Raw genomic sequence first — 16,252 nt, forward strand, 5'->3', positions numbered from 1 at the left:
ATTATTATAATCATGCCCCCACTATATTACTAAAATTTTCATCATGCATACCCTATTGATGTCGTAAAATAAAAATTATGTGGTGGTAATTATATCCTCTATCCTCTTCGACTCTTTGGTTGATAGCCATTTCGAGTACCACAAAAAAATCGGTAGGTCTTTTTTGGTTCTCTATTATATATGTCTCTCTAGGAGATTTTATTTTAGGAAAGAAAAATTTGCTACAGACACAACATAACAAATAACAAATGAATACAAGAATTAGTCCAAATATAATCATTTAAAAAATTAATAACAGAAGTTGCAAGTACATGAGACATTATAAGAACTATCATCTACAATCTAAAATTATAATGGTTTTTAAAATTTATTTATAAAAATTGAGAATTACAAAGCTAGAATATAAAATAAATAGATAGAAAAGAACTCATACAGACACTCTTATCATATCTCAGTGGTATTAAACACGTCATTGTTTGTTCTAACTACTAGAATTAATAATTTACTTTGAAAAAAAGAACTAACCATAAAAAATAATAATACATATATATATATATAAATATATATATGAAAATAGAGTTTGTTTCCTTAGCCAATGCTCATTTTACCTCAAATTTTTGTTCTTCTTTTAGACTTAGACAAGTGTATGACACAGTTTATTAATTAATAATTGTGATTGAACAAATATGACATATTATATGAATGTGTCTTTTCGTCTAAATTCTAGGAACATACAATATGATGATTATACATCATCTAAACTACATTGTTTCTTTCTATAAGAATAATGCAAAATCAGATCACTAGTAAAGTAGTTAGCAACTTCCAATTTCTCTCTTCAAGGTGTATAAGATATTATAGGTTAATGCTGATAAATATGATTGTATAGGCGAACTTAGCCAAACTCGATCCACTTTAGGTACATAATGACAATATACACTAACAAACAAAACAAGTAAATGTCATGATCAAATAATAGCCAAACCCCTCATCAATATAACATGCGAAAAAATGGCTTTATTAATTCAAACACATGAATTCATAGGCTTTAAACAAAAATTTAGAGGGGCAACATATATTGGTACAGGTACTGTGTACGTATCAGTATATCTCTTTTAATTAGTACATAGGTGTAAATATGTCCTATATTTATTAATTATAAGAGATTCACTACAAGAAAATAAGACATTAGAGGGGTAACAATTAGAGGTGGACTCAGTCCGCCTATATTATACAGCTTATTAGTAGCGGATTAGGGGGTCCATTGCTAATAATGTATTAATATAAAAAAAAATTAATATTTTTTATTAGCGGCAGACTTACCATTATTCGTGGTGGGTAGTCCACTGCTAATACACCAAAGAAAATGCCTAGGAAAACAAAATGACTTTATTTTTAGAATTATTAGCAGCGGGTAATGACCTTTATTAGCGGTAGACTATTCGCTGCTAATACTATTAGCGGCAGGTAATCACCTTTATTAGAGGTGGACTACCCGCCGCTAATAATATTATTAGCGGCGGGAGAATACGAATAGCGGCGGGTCCCACTGCTAATATTCTTGAATAGTTTAAAATTTTATCACAAACCCTCGTCCGCCCCTCTCTCGTTCTCTTCTCTTCACTTCTCGTTCTCTTCTCTCTCTCTCTCTCTCTCTCTCTCTCTCTCTCCAGCAGCAGGGTCAATCTTCTTCTCCGGTTCTCCTTGGCGCCGACAACATGCCATCTTCTTTGGTGCTTTGTGGGTTTATCATTACCAGGTACATATACATTTTGTAATAGCTTTAAAGTTGTTAAGAAGCTTTTGTAATCTTCTCAATAAAATTCATCTCGGTGTGTATGCTTTTTCTTTTTCGAGTGCAAGTATATCACAATGATTTTGGAAATTGAAAGTTTAAATTTTGTTTGATAAGTGAAAATTTTCAAAGCCTGCAGCCCATATATTTTTCCCAGAGAAATTTAAACAACAAATGGTATCATTTTCTTTGAATGTGCGTTTAAATTAAGAACCATGTTTCGACTGAATGTGAACAACGTTTGAATAAGTATTGTATTGCTTGCTCTGTTTTGAATCAATAACGGGTTAACAATCTTTTTTTCTTAATTGGGCAGTTTAAGGATTATAGGATTGGACATTTAAAAATTCATATCGACCTCTCCTCTTTTGAACATGTAAGATTCTAAGATTTAGAAGTTATCTTCAAGTTTCATGGGTTGTGAAGAGATGTGCTAGGATTTTTTGGCAGTGCAGTAGACTCCGTGTTGATTTTTTTACCATATGCTCTTGTGATTGTTGATAAGTATGTATATAAATAATGGCTTTTTGCTTATTGCTCGATTATGTACTATTTTACTTGTTTATTTGTATGTGTATGTATGACAAGTATGTTACGAGGGTTGCAAGTTGCTACATTGTCGAGCATATGCTTTTTCTTGGATGTATTTTGATGACATTGTGATAGTTATTGTAACGTCCCAAACTCCAGGGACCGTTACGGTGTGCCTTGTAAACACTGCTAAACTCGCTAACTGAGTCATTTGGGAAAAATTGTGAACTAAGTATGATTAGCGGTTTAGGGATTAAAAACTTTGGTTAAGAAGTAACGTTTCACTAGAACGTTTAATATATATACTGAGATCCCGAAAATATAATTACAGAGTCTATTATAGAAAATATTTACAACATGCCGTTCTAAGCGGCAAAACAGGGTTCAACCCTAGTTCCACTTTAAACCTCGGCCGTGGCGGTCGAGCAACTGCATATGTACACATCATCACCTAAGCTCTTCAACTCAATGATGGTCTAGCTTCCTCTTGTCTTTACCTGCACCACATAGCACCCGTGAGCCGAAGCCTAGTAAGAAAACATAACACTATACATAAACATTATCAAATGATCATCATTATAATCACACTGAGCATAAAACTTTCAAACCAATGAGTGAACATCACATGATTCAAGAGGGAGAGTGGCTGCTAGGTAAGCCACTAGCCTCCAAGCACTTATTTCATTCATCGACCCTCGAGGTCGGTCTAGCATTAATGCTCTTTGAGTCATTCAATGCTGATGGTCGATTAGATCTAATCTCTGTTGGCTTGCGTGATCCACGCTATGGCCGTTCTGACTAATGAGTCAGCGCTATGTGATCAGTGTCCAGTATCACTGCCGAACCTGACTAATAAGTCACGTCTTCACAGCTGATACTAACACCTTTGCCAATTCTGACTGACAAGTCAGTGCAACGTGACCAGTGCCCAGTACCACTGCCGAACCTGACTAATGAGTCACAGCTTCACAGTTGATACTAGCACCTTTGCCAAGTCTGACTAATTAGTCAGTACCATGTGTAAGTAAGCAATGCTATCAACATGTATCATATGCCAGTTATCCAGGAATAGGGCATTCATCATGCTTACTAACAGTTGCTAGCATAATCATGATCATGCACAAACCCAGAGACTCAAGCTCTGACCAATCTCATACTCATCATTCATGGCATGCCCTAATCACATGTTTCTCGTGCATCACATGCATCACATTTAATCACCCAGCATGCCTCAATGATAATCATATGCAAATGGGCAAGATTGCCAGGCATTCATTATGCTATCAATGTTTACATTTAAACATCCAACATGCATCAATCATAGCCATGCATGTCACATATGGGGTGCAGTTTTCTTACCTCAGATTCGAGCTAGAACGATTAAAAGAACGACCCTTGAGAACGATCAACTTTTAGTCCTTTAGCGGTCACCTAGTCATAACCAAATATAAGGTATCATCAATAAAAATGATCAACATAAGTCCCCAAACCAATATCTAGCCTCCGGGACATCAATCCCCACTTAACCGGCTACTAGGTTCAACCCCGAGGCCTATGGCTTGAATCCCCAAGCTAAAACACATGTTTTTGGGTCAAAATGGCCTTAAGGGCCGCGACCCTCCCCTACTGCGCCGCGGCGCGCCTCCCAGACAGAGACCACCCTCCCTTCCAGACGCCTTGAGCCGCGGCGCACCACAGCCATGCCGCGGCTCAATACCCAATTTTGCCTAGAAAACTCAGCACGCACACCAGACTTTCCCCTGCATTTTCCCTTGAAACCAGCCCTTCAAACTTTTCCCAAACCTCAACCTAACACCCAATTCAACCACTAGACATCCTCTACAACTCACCCTCATCAAAACCCAAAGTAAACATCACCCAAACTTCCATTAATTCAAACTTTCCACAAGAGATTCACAAGTTAAAAACTAAAACTCAAAACAAAGTATGAATCAGAAACTTATGGCTGGACTCACCCCAAACACAGTTTTGAATCCTCTTTAATGGCTGAGACAAGTTCCCTAGCTTCCCCCTTTGATCTCCAAGCTCAACTCCTCAAGGTGGCTCCCAAAATTTGAAAAGAAAGATGAAGGAGAGTTTGTACGGGAGAGAAAGGAAGAAAGGATGAGGTTGGCTCTGTTTTATTCTGTTTCCACAGCCTTCTAAAACTCCCTTAGGCTGATATAAATCCTTAGGGTCAAAAGACCATAATGCCCTTAAGCCAAATAAATCCCTCTAAAATCTTCCGAGGGTAAAACCGTCATTTCCCGCCTATCTCGTTAATTAATTATAATTAACGCTCTCCAATTCCCGCTATACTCAATATTCCAAAATACCAATAAATCATATCCCATTACCCTTTAATTCCCGGTAATGCTCTAATCATTAAATTCACCCCGAGACTCACCTCGAGCCTCGAACTTAAACCCGTTATGACTAGACCGAACACTTACATCTCATGATCGTTTCATGTCGAAAAGCTCAAACCAATCCACCTTATAGTGTGGCTATATTAATTAATCACAATCACGCACCCAAAATATACAATTACGCCCACAATGGCCAAATTACCAAAATACCCTTATAATAATAAATTCTCCTATATGCATGCATTCACCATCATATAATAATATAATTCACGTAAACATGCATATAATCGTTAAATACTATAATAAATCAATTATGGCCCTCCCGGCCTCCTAATCAAGGTCCTAAACCTTATTAGGAAATTTGGGGCATTATAGTTATGTTTCGATAGGTTTCAATGCTATAAATAACATAATGTAATTGTTTCTGTTTTGATGCTTTTGGATTAGTTTTTATAATGTTTCAATGCTCATAAATTTTTTGTGGTTGACCTATTATTGTCAAGAAATTAGGTTAATAGAAACCACTTTTCACATCATTTTAATCAAACATATATATATTGCCATCGTTATATATATATATATATATATATATGTATATATGTGATTAAAAAGTTTGGGAGAATGGCCTCTCTAAGTCACCTGACCATTGCACTAAGAAGACATGGAAGGATATTTGTGAGTTGTTTTTTAGCGAAAGATTTTGGCTCGCTTTGCTAAAAACGAAGCAAACAGAAAATAAATGAAGTATGTAACAACACAAGGCACAAAATCGTTGGCAGCTAAGTGTCACGAATATTTAAGTGAAGATGTTTATTTATATTTACAAAATAACACATTCTAAAACACTTTGTTAACATTTGTATAGGAGTACCCAATGTGCATGTTGTTGATACTTGGAGGGATGTTCATATGAAAAAATCAACAAAAAATTTTGTCAACGAGGCAGCTCAACAAGATTATGTAAGCGAATATTATTATGTTCTCACTTTCGAAAAATTATCTTGGTATTTTGTTTCTAATGTTTTCTTTATACAGGAAATTCTGGCGGCAGAGCTTCAGAGATCACAGCTTGATAGGCAGTCTCAATATCAGAGTGAGGGGGTCTGGTAAAGAATCTGGCGTTGATTCATCCCCAATCGATCAATGCGAGATACTAAGTAAAGTACTCGGGGAGAGATCTGACTTCCAAAGAGGAGTGAGTTATAGGGTGAAAGGGAAAGTGAGAAAGTCAACATCTAGCTCTACAAATCAAAGTCAGTCCCAAGCACATACTGCTGCTATGCCTAATGAAGTTATGACTATTATGACTCTGGTGAAGAAGGCAATGCGTGAGACGATTTAGATGGTAACACCTCAGCAACCCAGTAATCTGTATAACCCACAGTTTGACAGCATTTTGCAGAGGTACTTGCCATCACAATTTGAAGGTGATACGTCTTCTCAGAGTAACATCGTCCATCCTGACCTTCATACACCGCCACAGCAATAGTTCCAGCCTCCTCTACAATATCTGCCATATACGTTGTCGCAACAACCTCCGCAGTATCAAAATAAGTACATGTTTGAACATTCTTCCCAGTCTCCTCCACTATATTTTAACTTTATCGACTTTCAAGGAGGATCGATGGAGCATCTGCAACCTAATCTTAGGTAAGGTGAGGTTGGAGGTTCGTTGCAGCAGCAACCATTTGTTAGATTTGGTGAGTTTGGGGGCGGGTCGCAGCAACATGAGCAACCTTTTTTATCCACCCCGATACAGCCACAGCCTCGGGATCAGTTTGGTGACCTCACACTTGGACGATCTTCACATCATTCTTATATTCCTTCACCGCCACAGACACAGCCACCGCCACAACAAAATGTTGAAGCTTAGGATGATTACCAAATTGACCTTAATTATCATATTTAGTTATTAGTTTATGTATTTTGATTAAATTAACAGTGTATTTATTTTTAATGACAATAGCGATATTAGTTAGTTTGATAAATATTAAAATTATATATTAATTTTAATGTTAGTTATGTTTAAATTAATTAATTGGTTATTTTATTAAAATTTATTATGAATTAGTTTTAAAAATATTTAAATTTAATAAATATTAATTTATTTTAAATTAATATTAAAAAGTATAATAAAAAAGTTGAAGATTTACACTCACACACCTGATAATATAAATAATTACTAATTTGATATTGATATTTTAATATACCCATATTATAATATTTATTAACCTAAATAACAAACAACCAAATTCTATTTACTTATTTATTATACCTATTTATATTTTAACATACACTAGAATTACATATAACATATACTAACATTCAATATATTTCCTTATATAATTGTTTTGCTTTTTAAACTCATTAATCATATCTCTTAGTCTCTTCTTTGACTTCTACTACTGATTTAGTATATTACAAGCATAAAATATATTTCTTTATTTAATTGATTTTCTCTTTAAAACTAATCATTATAACTACTTGTAGAAAATCCAAAATAGATGGAAATGGGATACTATTTGGTATCCTTCTCTATTTGTTATAATATATATTATTATTATTATTTTGGATACAACTAAGTAGTTTATTTTTATTTAGAACTATCTAACCATGTTATTTACTTCAATCTCCAAAATTATTTATTTGGATACTATTTGGTATCCTATTTTTCAAGTTGTTACTATTTATTATTTTTTGGTGTTGGATTTATGCATTGTTGTAAGTTGAATCTACACATATTTCAAAATGATCATCACTAGATTTTAATTAGATGTAGATAATGTAGTTTCAATCTAGTTTGAATATGAAATTATATCTCTAATTTATATGATCTAGATTCAATTTCCAAAACATCAATGGAGTTGTTAAAAAAATTAAATGAGCTACCAAATGGTATCAAAATACACCACTCACTTCATAATCATTATAGTTGATAATCTATGTGCTTAACCATTTTTGAGAACATAATGACATAATTAATAAAATGATACTGTATAATATTCTATATAGTTTGATACTTGTTGGTATCCTATAAAACTTATTACTATATATTATATTATCTAATAATATATTTGTTGCGAAATTTAAGTTACGCAAGTATACGTAATCGCAATTTGTACTAATGTATCTAATAATATTATACCTACTTATTTTTTAACATAGACTATTTCCTTATTTAATTGATTTGCTTTACAAGACTAAATCATTTTTCTCCTTATTTTCTTTGCATTTCAAGATTTATTTGGTATATTGAAAGAGGGAGTGTTCAATTCCTAATTTTTGGGGTTTGGTATCGTATATAATCTTACATTATTTTAAAATATTTATATAATTCAATACTATATGCTATCATATGGTTTCATACAATTATTTTTTTTTGCATAATTTAAACTACATACTATTCTACATATTTACCAACTAAATGGTATTCTATCTACACATTTTGTTACTACATGATATTCTACATATATTTATCTACTAAATGATATCCAACACATTTTTTAACACCAAATAACTTTTAGATACTTATGTGTATCCATAAAGTGAAAGTGAATGTTTGAACATTTTATATCTTAATAAATTTTCATGCATCTAATTATATACTTAGTGGTTTGATAAATACATTTATTTAAGGAAATATTTTATGAATGTGAGTAATATAGGGGATTTCTATTATTTTATTACATCAGAATAAATCTGTTAGCAACAATAAATTTATATTTATATACTCAGTAATATATATTACATAAAAAAACTACCTATTAGTATCCAACATTTAAAAATTATAAACTACCATTTGTTATCATACTTACAAGAGCTATTGTTTAGTATCCAATAGAGTCTCAAAGACTACTTTTTGGTATCAAAAGATAATAATAGTAAAAATATATTCTTAATAAAAATGAGATCAAATAAATTGTATGTTATATCTATTATAACAAATAGGATATGCTTAGAATAAACAATAAACAGCTACCAAAATGCTTGTTGTTCCCCTCCTTGGATTATGCAGTCGATGATTACTTGTTTTTTAATTTTCCACTAACCTTGCAGTATAACCATGGTGTTTCTTTATTAATAATAAAACCAAATAAAATAAATAATTAGTTATATTATGTTATTTTAAGAAAGTTGGTATGTTATCGAAAAAGTGTACAAATCAAATCGGTTATATATTAAAATAATTAATACATTTTGGGTATATATTTTTATCTCTAACAAAGCTGTAATTATTTAATTCAATGTGTATAGATATGTAAAGTCTCCTAAAAAAATTTAGCGGCAGACCATGTAGCTAATAATTGCGCCTTTGATACATGTATTAGCGCCGAGTGTGTCAGTCCACCACTAATAAGTATTATTAGCGACCATTAATTAGCAGCGAGGTAGTAGCAGCGGAACCCCACTGCTAATTCCAATTACCTGCGGACCCTGATATAATTAGCGGCAGCCTTGACCACTGCTAATACCTTTTAATGTTGTAGTGGTTTAGCAATATTTGTAGTAGTTTATGCGCGTTTCTCACCTTAGCTTTACATATAATTAACCAAATATATATATATATATATATTTATATATATGCTAGATACAACCAACGTACAATATGCACGTTTGCTTAGTTTTATTTATAATATTAAATAATTTATTTATTTTTATTTAAGTTTATGTTTGTTTTAATTTTTGAATTTGAGAGTGATATCAAGAGATTATACATTATATGTTTAATATAATATTAAATATTATACGTGGATTTTAAATTTAATTTTTTTGTTAGTTTTTTTTAAAGCAATTTGTTACTAATTGATAGTAGATTATATAATATGTATAATATGATATTATTCTAATAAGTGAGTTTACGTTTAATTAAATTTTATTAAAGTTATAAAATGTATGATTTTATTATTTTTAAATAATTATCATTATAAAATATCTCAAAAATATTCTATTTTAATTTATTTAATTATTTATTATTCTTAAATAATTATCATTGTAAAATATCTAAAAAATATCATATTTTAATTTGTTTAATTATTTATTATTTTTAAATAATTATTATTGTAAAAATCTCTAAAATACCCTATTTTAATTTTTTTAATTATTCATTTTATTTTATTTAAGTTTAAGTGTTTACAAACTACCGTTAAATATAAGAATATTCTGTTAAATATAAGAATATTCCGTTAAAGTTAACATAAAAAAAAATAAAAAACCGTTAAAACCAAAAATTTCCGTTATCTACACACTTATTATATAGAAAAGATATATGTATTTTAATATGTCACAAAATTTAATTAAACTTTAAAAATACTGAGCAAGAAAATGCTAAATAAATATACCATACTCGTGGATTCTACAATATTTAATTCACTTGTGAGTATAATTTAGGAATAAAACATTACAGCTCTATTAAGTTATAATCTATAGCGTTTAGAAGAATAAAAATTATTCATTAGTGCTCACTCAACTTTGATCTACATTCTCTTTAGGTACCCTTTAATTTAGGAAAAAATTATGGCAAGCATGATGAGAACCAACAAACTTGGGGTATTTTCCCGACTTTTTTTTCTTCGAATAATGTGATGAGAAGAATGTCTACTTTAAAATTTACACCCTGTAAGAAAGTGAGAAGAATGATAGTTATAATAATTATTTTTTTAATTTAAAAAATAAACGTTACGCATCAATTATTAATATTTTGTTTAATTTTTTTTTTTATAAAAAAGTGTATATATTTCAAATCTAAGTTTGAACATTTTCGGGTAAAAAAAAAAGGTTTATTGTAGGATTTTGAGGGAAAAGTGGCTGCAATAATGTGCATTTGTTAGGCTATGGGGGTAAAGGTGTCATCAGGTGCTGTTACCTTTTCGTTAAACGACAGAGCCGCTAATGCTATAAAAACACCGCCGTTAATGGAGATTACATTCTTCTCTTAATTATAATATAAAATTGTTTAAAATAATTTTGGTGCCAAAATCTAGTAGTAGTAGTATCACCCTTATCCATTGATCTAATCTACTACCCTAGCCTATACCATAGTTTAGTAATTAGTTCCTATAAATAATTACTCCATTATAGGTCGAACAAGTTTGGAGCAATGAACGGCTGAGATTTGATGATGATGGAATACTAGTTAGGAGTATAAGATTAGCACACCCTAATTTGTAATATGTATTCAAGCTTCTAAACCTCTCCTATTGGGGTCGTCCTTGGGACTATTACTACTGTCTGCAACTAAGGAAAAGCTCTTTTCTGGAGCTCTCTCTCTCTCTTTCTCTTTTTCTAAAGCTCTCTCCTGAACCGTACCATTCTTCTTAGTTGTCAGATGAACACGTCTCTCTTCAAATTTCTGATAACTTTTTTGCTGTCTTTGATAGAAAATCTATGATGGGTTTTCTTATTTTCTTCTTCTTATAATAGATCCAGAGTTTCAATATTTGGTGTTCTCTGTTCTTGATATATGTACATATATGTAACAGTGGTTTCATCTTTGCTAGCTTAAGATTTTGATATAAGCTAGCTCAGATTATCAGTCTCTGCAATGATATAAAGAAAAATCGGCTAATTTTTTTCGTGCTGATTTAAGATATCTGTCTCTCTGTGTTTTTCTCTTTTGCATTTTCCTCTGTTTTTTATTTGAGGTTTTGGCAGTCATCATCATCATCATCATCTTCTTCTTCTTCTTCTTCTTCTTTTTATTCTTGAGAGAACCCCCACAAAACGACATGACATACAGTTCCTTTCCGAAAACCAGATTTGAGACGACAATCTGGGCAGGAAAGCTTTTGCTGCTTTTCGCCGGAATGGTATCAACTCTGACATTGGTAAAGGCGGCAGTGATTCCTTTCGTCGTTGATCTGGCTCTCTCGACGGTTCCCCAGATTTGGATGTCGTTTAGGAGCTGGGTGATGTCTCCACTTTACATCTACATCGTCGTCAACTTCATCATCGTCGCCATTGCTGCCTCATCGACCTATCAACCCAGAAACGACGACAATTCTTCCTCAAACGACAATAACAAGAAGACGACGGACCACTCAATTCACTCCCAACAACAAAAAACTCAGTCGCAGCCAACCAATACTACTGCTTCTTCCTCTTTAATCGAAGAGGAGAAAACGGCCACTATTATTGCTACCGAACTATTATTTCCCGGAGTCCCATCACCGGAAATAAACCCAGGCGGCCATTCCGGTCAAAACCCAACAGTTACAGAGGACCGTCAAGAAGATGAATCTGACGAGAGAGCGGTAACCAATAGTGCCACCGACAGGTCATTATTCGCCAGTGACCCATCACCGGAGACAAAACCTGGCGACTATTTCGACAAGAATAGGAGCAGAGTGGAGATGGAAGAGGAGGAAGAGGATAGTAATTCGCTTGAGGAGACATGGAAGGCCATCACGGCGGGACGGAAGCTGAAGAAGAGTGAGAGTTGGGACGTGGCACCGCGGCTGGTGAGAGCTGAGGGAGATGAGAATGACTATGGGTTGAATAAGAAGAAGAATATGAACGGTGAGGATGATCCGGCGGTGTGGGCACGGCGGGAGATGAGAAAATCGGACACTTTCAGTGACAGGGTGTCGTTGAGAAGAGAAAAGTCAATGAGTCCAGAGGAGTTGAACAAGAGAGCCGAAGCCTTCATAAAAAAAGTCAACAACGACATTCGCCTCCAGAGACTCGAATCCGAACAGCGCTTCTTCGACATGGTCAACAGAGGTCTCTAGCTTTCTTTTCTTTTTTTAATTAAATAAAAATATTATGTTATTAGTAAGCTAATGAGTTTGTGAGAGTTTTTTTTTTTTTAGAAATTTATATATAAATATACTTTTGGTTTGTATTTTTTGTGAGTGGTGGTTACTAATGTTTAATTTTGATTCTCATTATTCTGTCTCTGTATCAATAGTTGTTGGCAGAAACCACCAAATTATGAAGGTATTGTTGTTTAAAAGTATTACTATTGCTATTGGTATATTCTGTATATTATATATAATGTGTGTTTTTAGGCTTGTTTTATTAAGTTATATTCAATCATTAACCATATTAATTGTATTTCTCCTGCTTAATTTCCAACTTAATTGAGTGTACTTGTTGTTTATTTGTTTAACATTCGAGAATCATTTCAATATGCGAGCCAACTAAAAGTGCTCAATTAGGAATCTCCTCAACAAACAATATTGGGCTTTAGAAAATAAGCCATCAACTCTCTTTTACATTGTTTATTGTACACTACACACCACCTCTCATTATCTAAATTCATAACAAAAGCATTCGGAAGTTTCTTTTATTTCCTTTGGATTCATTACTTTAAATTTAAATTTTCATTATTGGAACCAAAGGACAGCATTTATTCAAATTCAAATATGATTGGAGTAGGAGCACATAGCAGAATAATGGGAATGGTACTTGCCTCGCATTAGTTTATATATATGGAAAAGATAATTAGATCAAGTAGTGAAACATTATTACTCTTAAATATTATAAGCCTTTTTATCTCAAAATGAGATCAATTAATGGGATTAGATCGAAATAGACTCTAATGTGGTGGTGTGTCCATTCGTGATGGGTATGTGTATAATAGGTCTAAATGCAAAGTTTTCATTTGCCTATACACATAAAATCAATTTGGCTATTGATAAAGTATCTTGTTAAATCAAGCTATTGTTGAATTGTTGGCTTGGCAAGGTCTATGCCAAATTATTTATTACTTATTGTTGTTGAATTGTGAGTGTAATGTCTTAATCAATATAATGACATTCTGTAGCCAAAGGAAGCAAAGAATAATGAGCATATATTTTATTGAACTGCATGCTAATATTATTCAACTCTAAACGTACACTTGTCCAATTATTTCGTAACTCATAAAATCATAATAACAAATTTACATTATACTAATCATATAAAAAATATCCCCTATCAAAGTACATTTGGTTAGATCTTATAATTAGCATGTACAACGTCCTATTATGTCTGTTGTGATTGGAATTCCACAACATCAAGGCTTCTAATCAGTCCTGAAACTCACAGACTATGTAAGCAGCAAGAAAACCAGCTATGCAAAAAATTAGAAAGTGACCGACAACCCAGTAAAACGGCACACCGCTTGAATTGCATGGAGTAAAGCAAAGCTGATGTGTCGTTTTAATAAGACATTAAACAAAACAGTTGTCGTTTTTGGTTTAGGATTACCCAACAATATTATGTAATTAATTACAATGAGAATAGTGAATGTCATGAAAATTACAAACAGTTACACTTAATTGATTGTTGTCGTGGTTTTGAATTTATAGAGAATCTAAAATAAGAGAATAAAATAGCTCGACTCCAGTTATCTTATTTATTTTAAACAAATTACTATGAGCAAATATAAAACCAATATCCCTTTAAATAATTTTCCAATGCATTAATTAATTGCTTCTTTTATTAATTTTTTTTATGGGATTGATCAACTAGAATATTTTTTTTTGTTATAATAAAAAAAAAAAAGAAAAAAAGAAAAGAAAAGCTAATTACTTTAGAGGGGACCGGACCAGACCGGAGCAGCACATGGATCGTCCGAAGCCCAATAATATACGAATTGCAAAAGCAGTTACATTGACAATTCTGTTATAAGCTCAAGCTGAGGTGGCAGTTGCCTCGAGATTGAGCTGGCGAGTACGAAATAATAAACCAGATGATTAAAGCTGTGATGAATTGCACGCGCCTCATACATTACGTTTCGAGAGAATACCACATCGCCTAACCGCTAACAGAATCTTCCTCTGAAGAAAAAAAGGCAGTCAAAGCTAATGACCTCTCAGTAAATAAGAGTGTACTGTGAGCTCATTCATCGCTTCTATAAACATTCTTCTAATATCACGATCTTGTAGTAGCAGTGGTATAGTTTCTGATACAACATCACAAATTAAGCATCGATCGATCGTCTCCTTCAATATTTTTCATCTAGCTTCTGATCATCGATCGTCAGGTATATATATATAAATATATGTGTGTACAGATATATTATAGTTTCTTCATTTTTAATTCAAAGAGAAGTTGAGATATTCAACTTTGTATGCATACTGTGATATATGACGTCATTGAATTGATGGAGGTATATTTCGAATATATTAGCTCGTACTTTGATCTCTTTAATTTATGATGTACAATTATAGAATTTTTCATTATTACTTGGAGTACTTGTTTATAATATAATTTGATCTTAGTGGAACTGGCATACGAATTGTATTTTGTTATTTTAATCTGAAATGTATATATATAACCTTAATATTTATACAAGTACAGATCAATGGAGACATATTTGAGAGCAGATTGGGCTGTGAAGCTAATCGTTATCGTCGCAATCGGATCGGTTTTATTCCACGCTGTCTCCGGTGCAAACATCACCGTCGGTGGCTCTTCTGGTTGGGATCTTACTTCAGATCTTCAAGCTTGGACTGCAGAAACTCCATTTCATGTTGGCGACTCACTAGGTTCGTACTATATATATATATCAGCTGTGCATGCAAAAATTCAATTCATATATTCACATAATTTTTTTTTTCTTCTTTTTAATGCTTAATTCTTCAGATCTTGTAAATTTATACTGTTTAATGCCTGTTTGGGTTGACATGAATATATTAACGTAAGGACGATTGATAGTTATTATTGACTACGAATAAAGCTAATTATTATTAATTACAGGTAGTCAAAAAACATTCATCTTCCTATACAATTATATATACACATTTTCAAAAGATCGTTCCCTGAAGGGTTTTTTAGATTTTTGAAATAATACAATTTCAATCTCTGGTGCATGCTGAAGTAAAATCACGTTTTTCAGCTGAAAAAGCAGCTGCAGCAAATTTATTTGTGATTGGTGGAAACAAAAAGGCAATTAGTTATGGATTAGTTATATATGTGTGCGTGCATGGCATATATGGCAGTGTTCTCCTACGCTGGGGCCCACGACGTGCTAGAAGTGCATGAAGAAGATTACGAATCGTGTAACATCTCACACCCAATCAAAACCCACAACGACGGCGACACTGTGGTCCCACTCAATCAGCAAGGAACCAGGTACTTCGTCTGCGGCCGCCAAGGTCACTGCCTCATGGGCCAAAAACTCCAAGTCCATGTCCTCCCGCCCTTTACAACCCGCGTAGACGACGGCGCTGACACTGACAGCGCGAAAAACCCTGATCGTCGTGGCGGCGGCGGCGGCCGTGACCGAGGCAGAAGGCAACCTAGACTATCTCCTACTCCTAGCAGTCCTAATAATGAGACAGGCAATCAACCATCAAATCCTCAAGACCCCGACTTGTCGTTTTGGGTCCTCTTCCTTGTCTTTGCAGCGGTGTTCCAGATACGGTGGATGACCACTTGACCACACGCTGGTGATTCTGATTTCTTCCTTGTGGCCTCTTGATCAACTTGGTGGATTGGATCCCCTTGGTGTTTTCCATCTCGTCGTCTGTTGACTTAGTGATCATCTAATAATAATAACAATACTCTGTTTCAGCTATGCCCACTGCGAACTGTTTTACTTACTAATTTTCGTTTGGTTTGATATGTGATT

The 16,252-nt window shown here is 33.3% G+C and overlaps 2 protein-coding genes across 2 annotated transcripts; both read left to right on the forward strand.

Moving 5' to 3' along the window:
• Nucleotides 1-11,420: 11,420 nt before the first annotated feature.
• LOC133825636 (uncharacterized) lies at nucleotides 11,421-12,422 on the forward strand. Its single transcript, XM_062258550.1, has one exon. The coding sequence runs from the start codon at nucleotides 11,421-11,423 to the stop codon at nucleotides 12,420-12,422; it is 1,002 nt and encodes a 333-aa protein (XP_062114534.1).
• A 2,561-nt stretch (nucleotides 12,423-14,983) lies between these two features.
• Nucleotides 14,984-16,060, forward strand: LOC133825637 (blue copper protein-like). The gene is made up of 2 exons (XM_062258551.1): nucleotides 14,984-15,167; nucleotides 15,621-16,060. Exons 1-2 carry the CDS (start codon nucleotides 14,984-14,986, stop codon nucleotides 16,058-16,060), a joined length of 624 nt encoding a protein of 207 aa, XP_062114535.1.
• Nucleotides 16,061-16,252: the final 192 nt, after the last annotated feature.

This window comes from Humulus lupulus, chromosome 3 (assembly GCF_963169125.1).
Source record: "Humulus lupulus chromosome 3, drHumLupu1.1, whole genome shotgun sequence".
NCBI classification, from domain to species: domain Eukaryota; kingdom Viridiplantae; phylum Streptophyta; class Magnoliopsida; order Rosales; family Cannabaceae; genus Humulus; species Humulus lupulus.

Bases quoted from the DNA above. Each gene is read 5' to 3' on its own strand.
- LOC133825636 (XM_062258550.1), top strand. From the start codon at position 11,421: ATGACATACAGTTCCTTTCCGAAAACCAGATTTGAGACGACAATCTGG.
- LOC133825637 (XM_062258551.1), top strand. From the start codon at position 14,984: ATGGAGACATATTTGAGAGCAGATTGGGCTGTGAAGCTAATCGTTATC. The intron at 15,168-15,620 runs GTTCGTACTATA...CATATATGGCAG, and splicing joins TCATGTTGGCGACTCACTAG to TGTTCTCCTACGCTGGGGCC.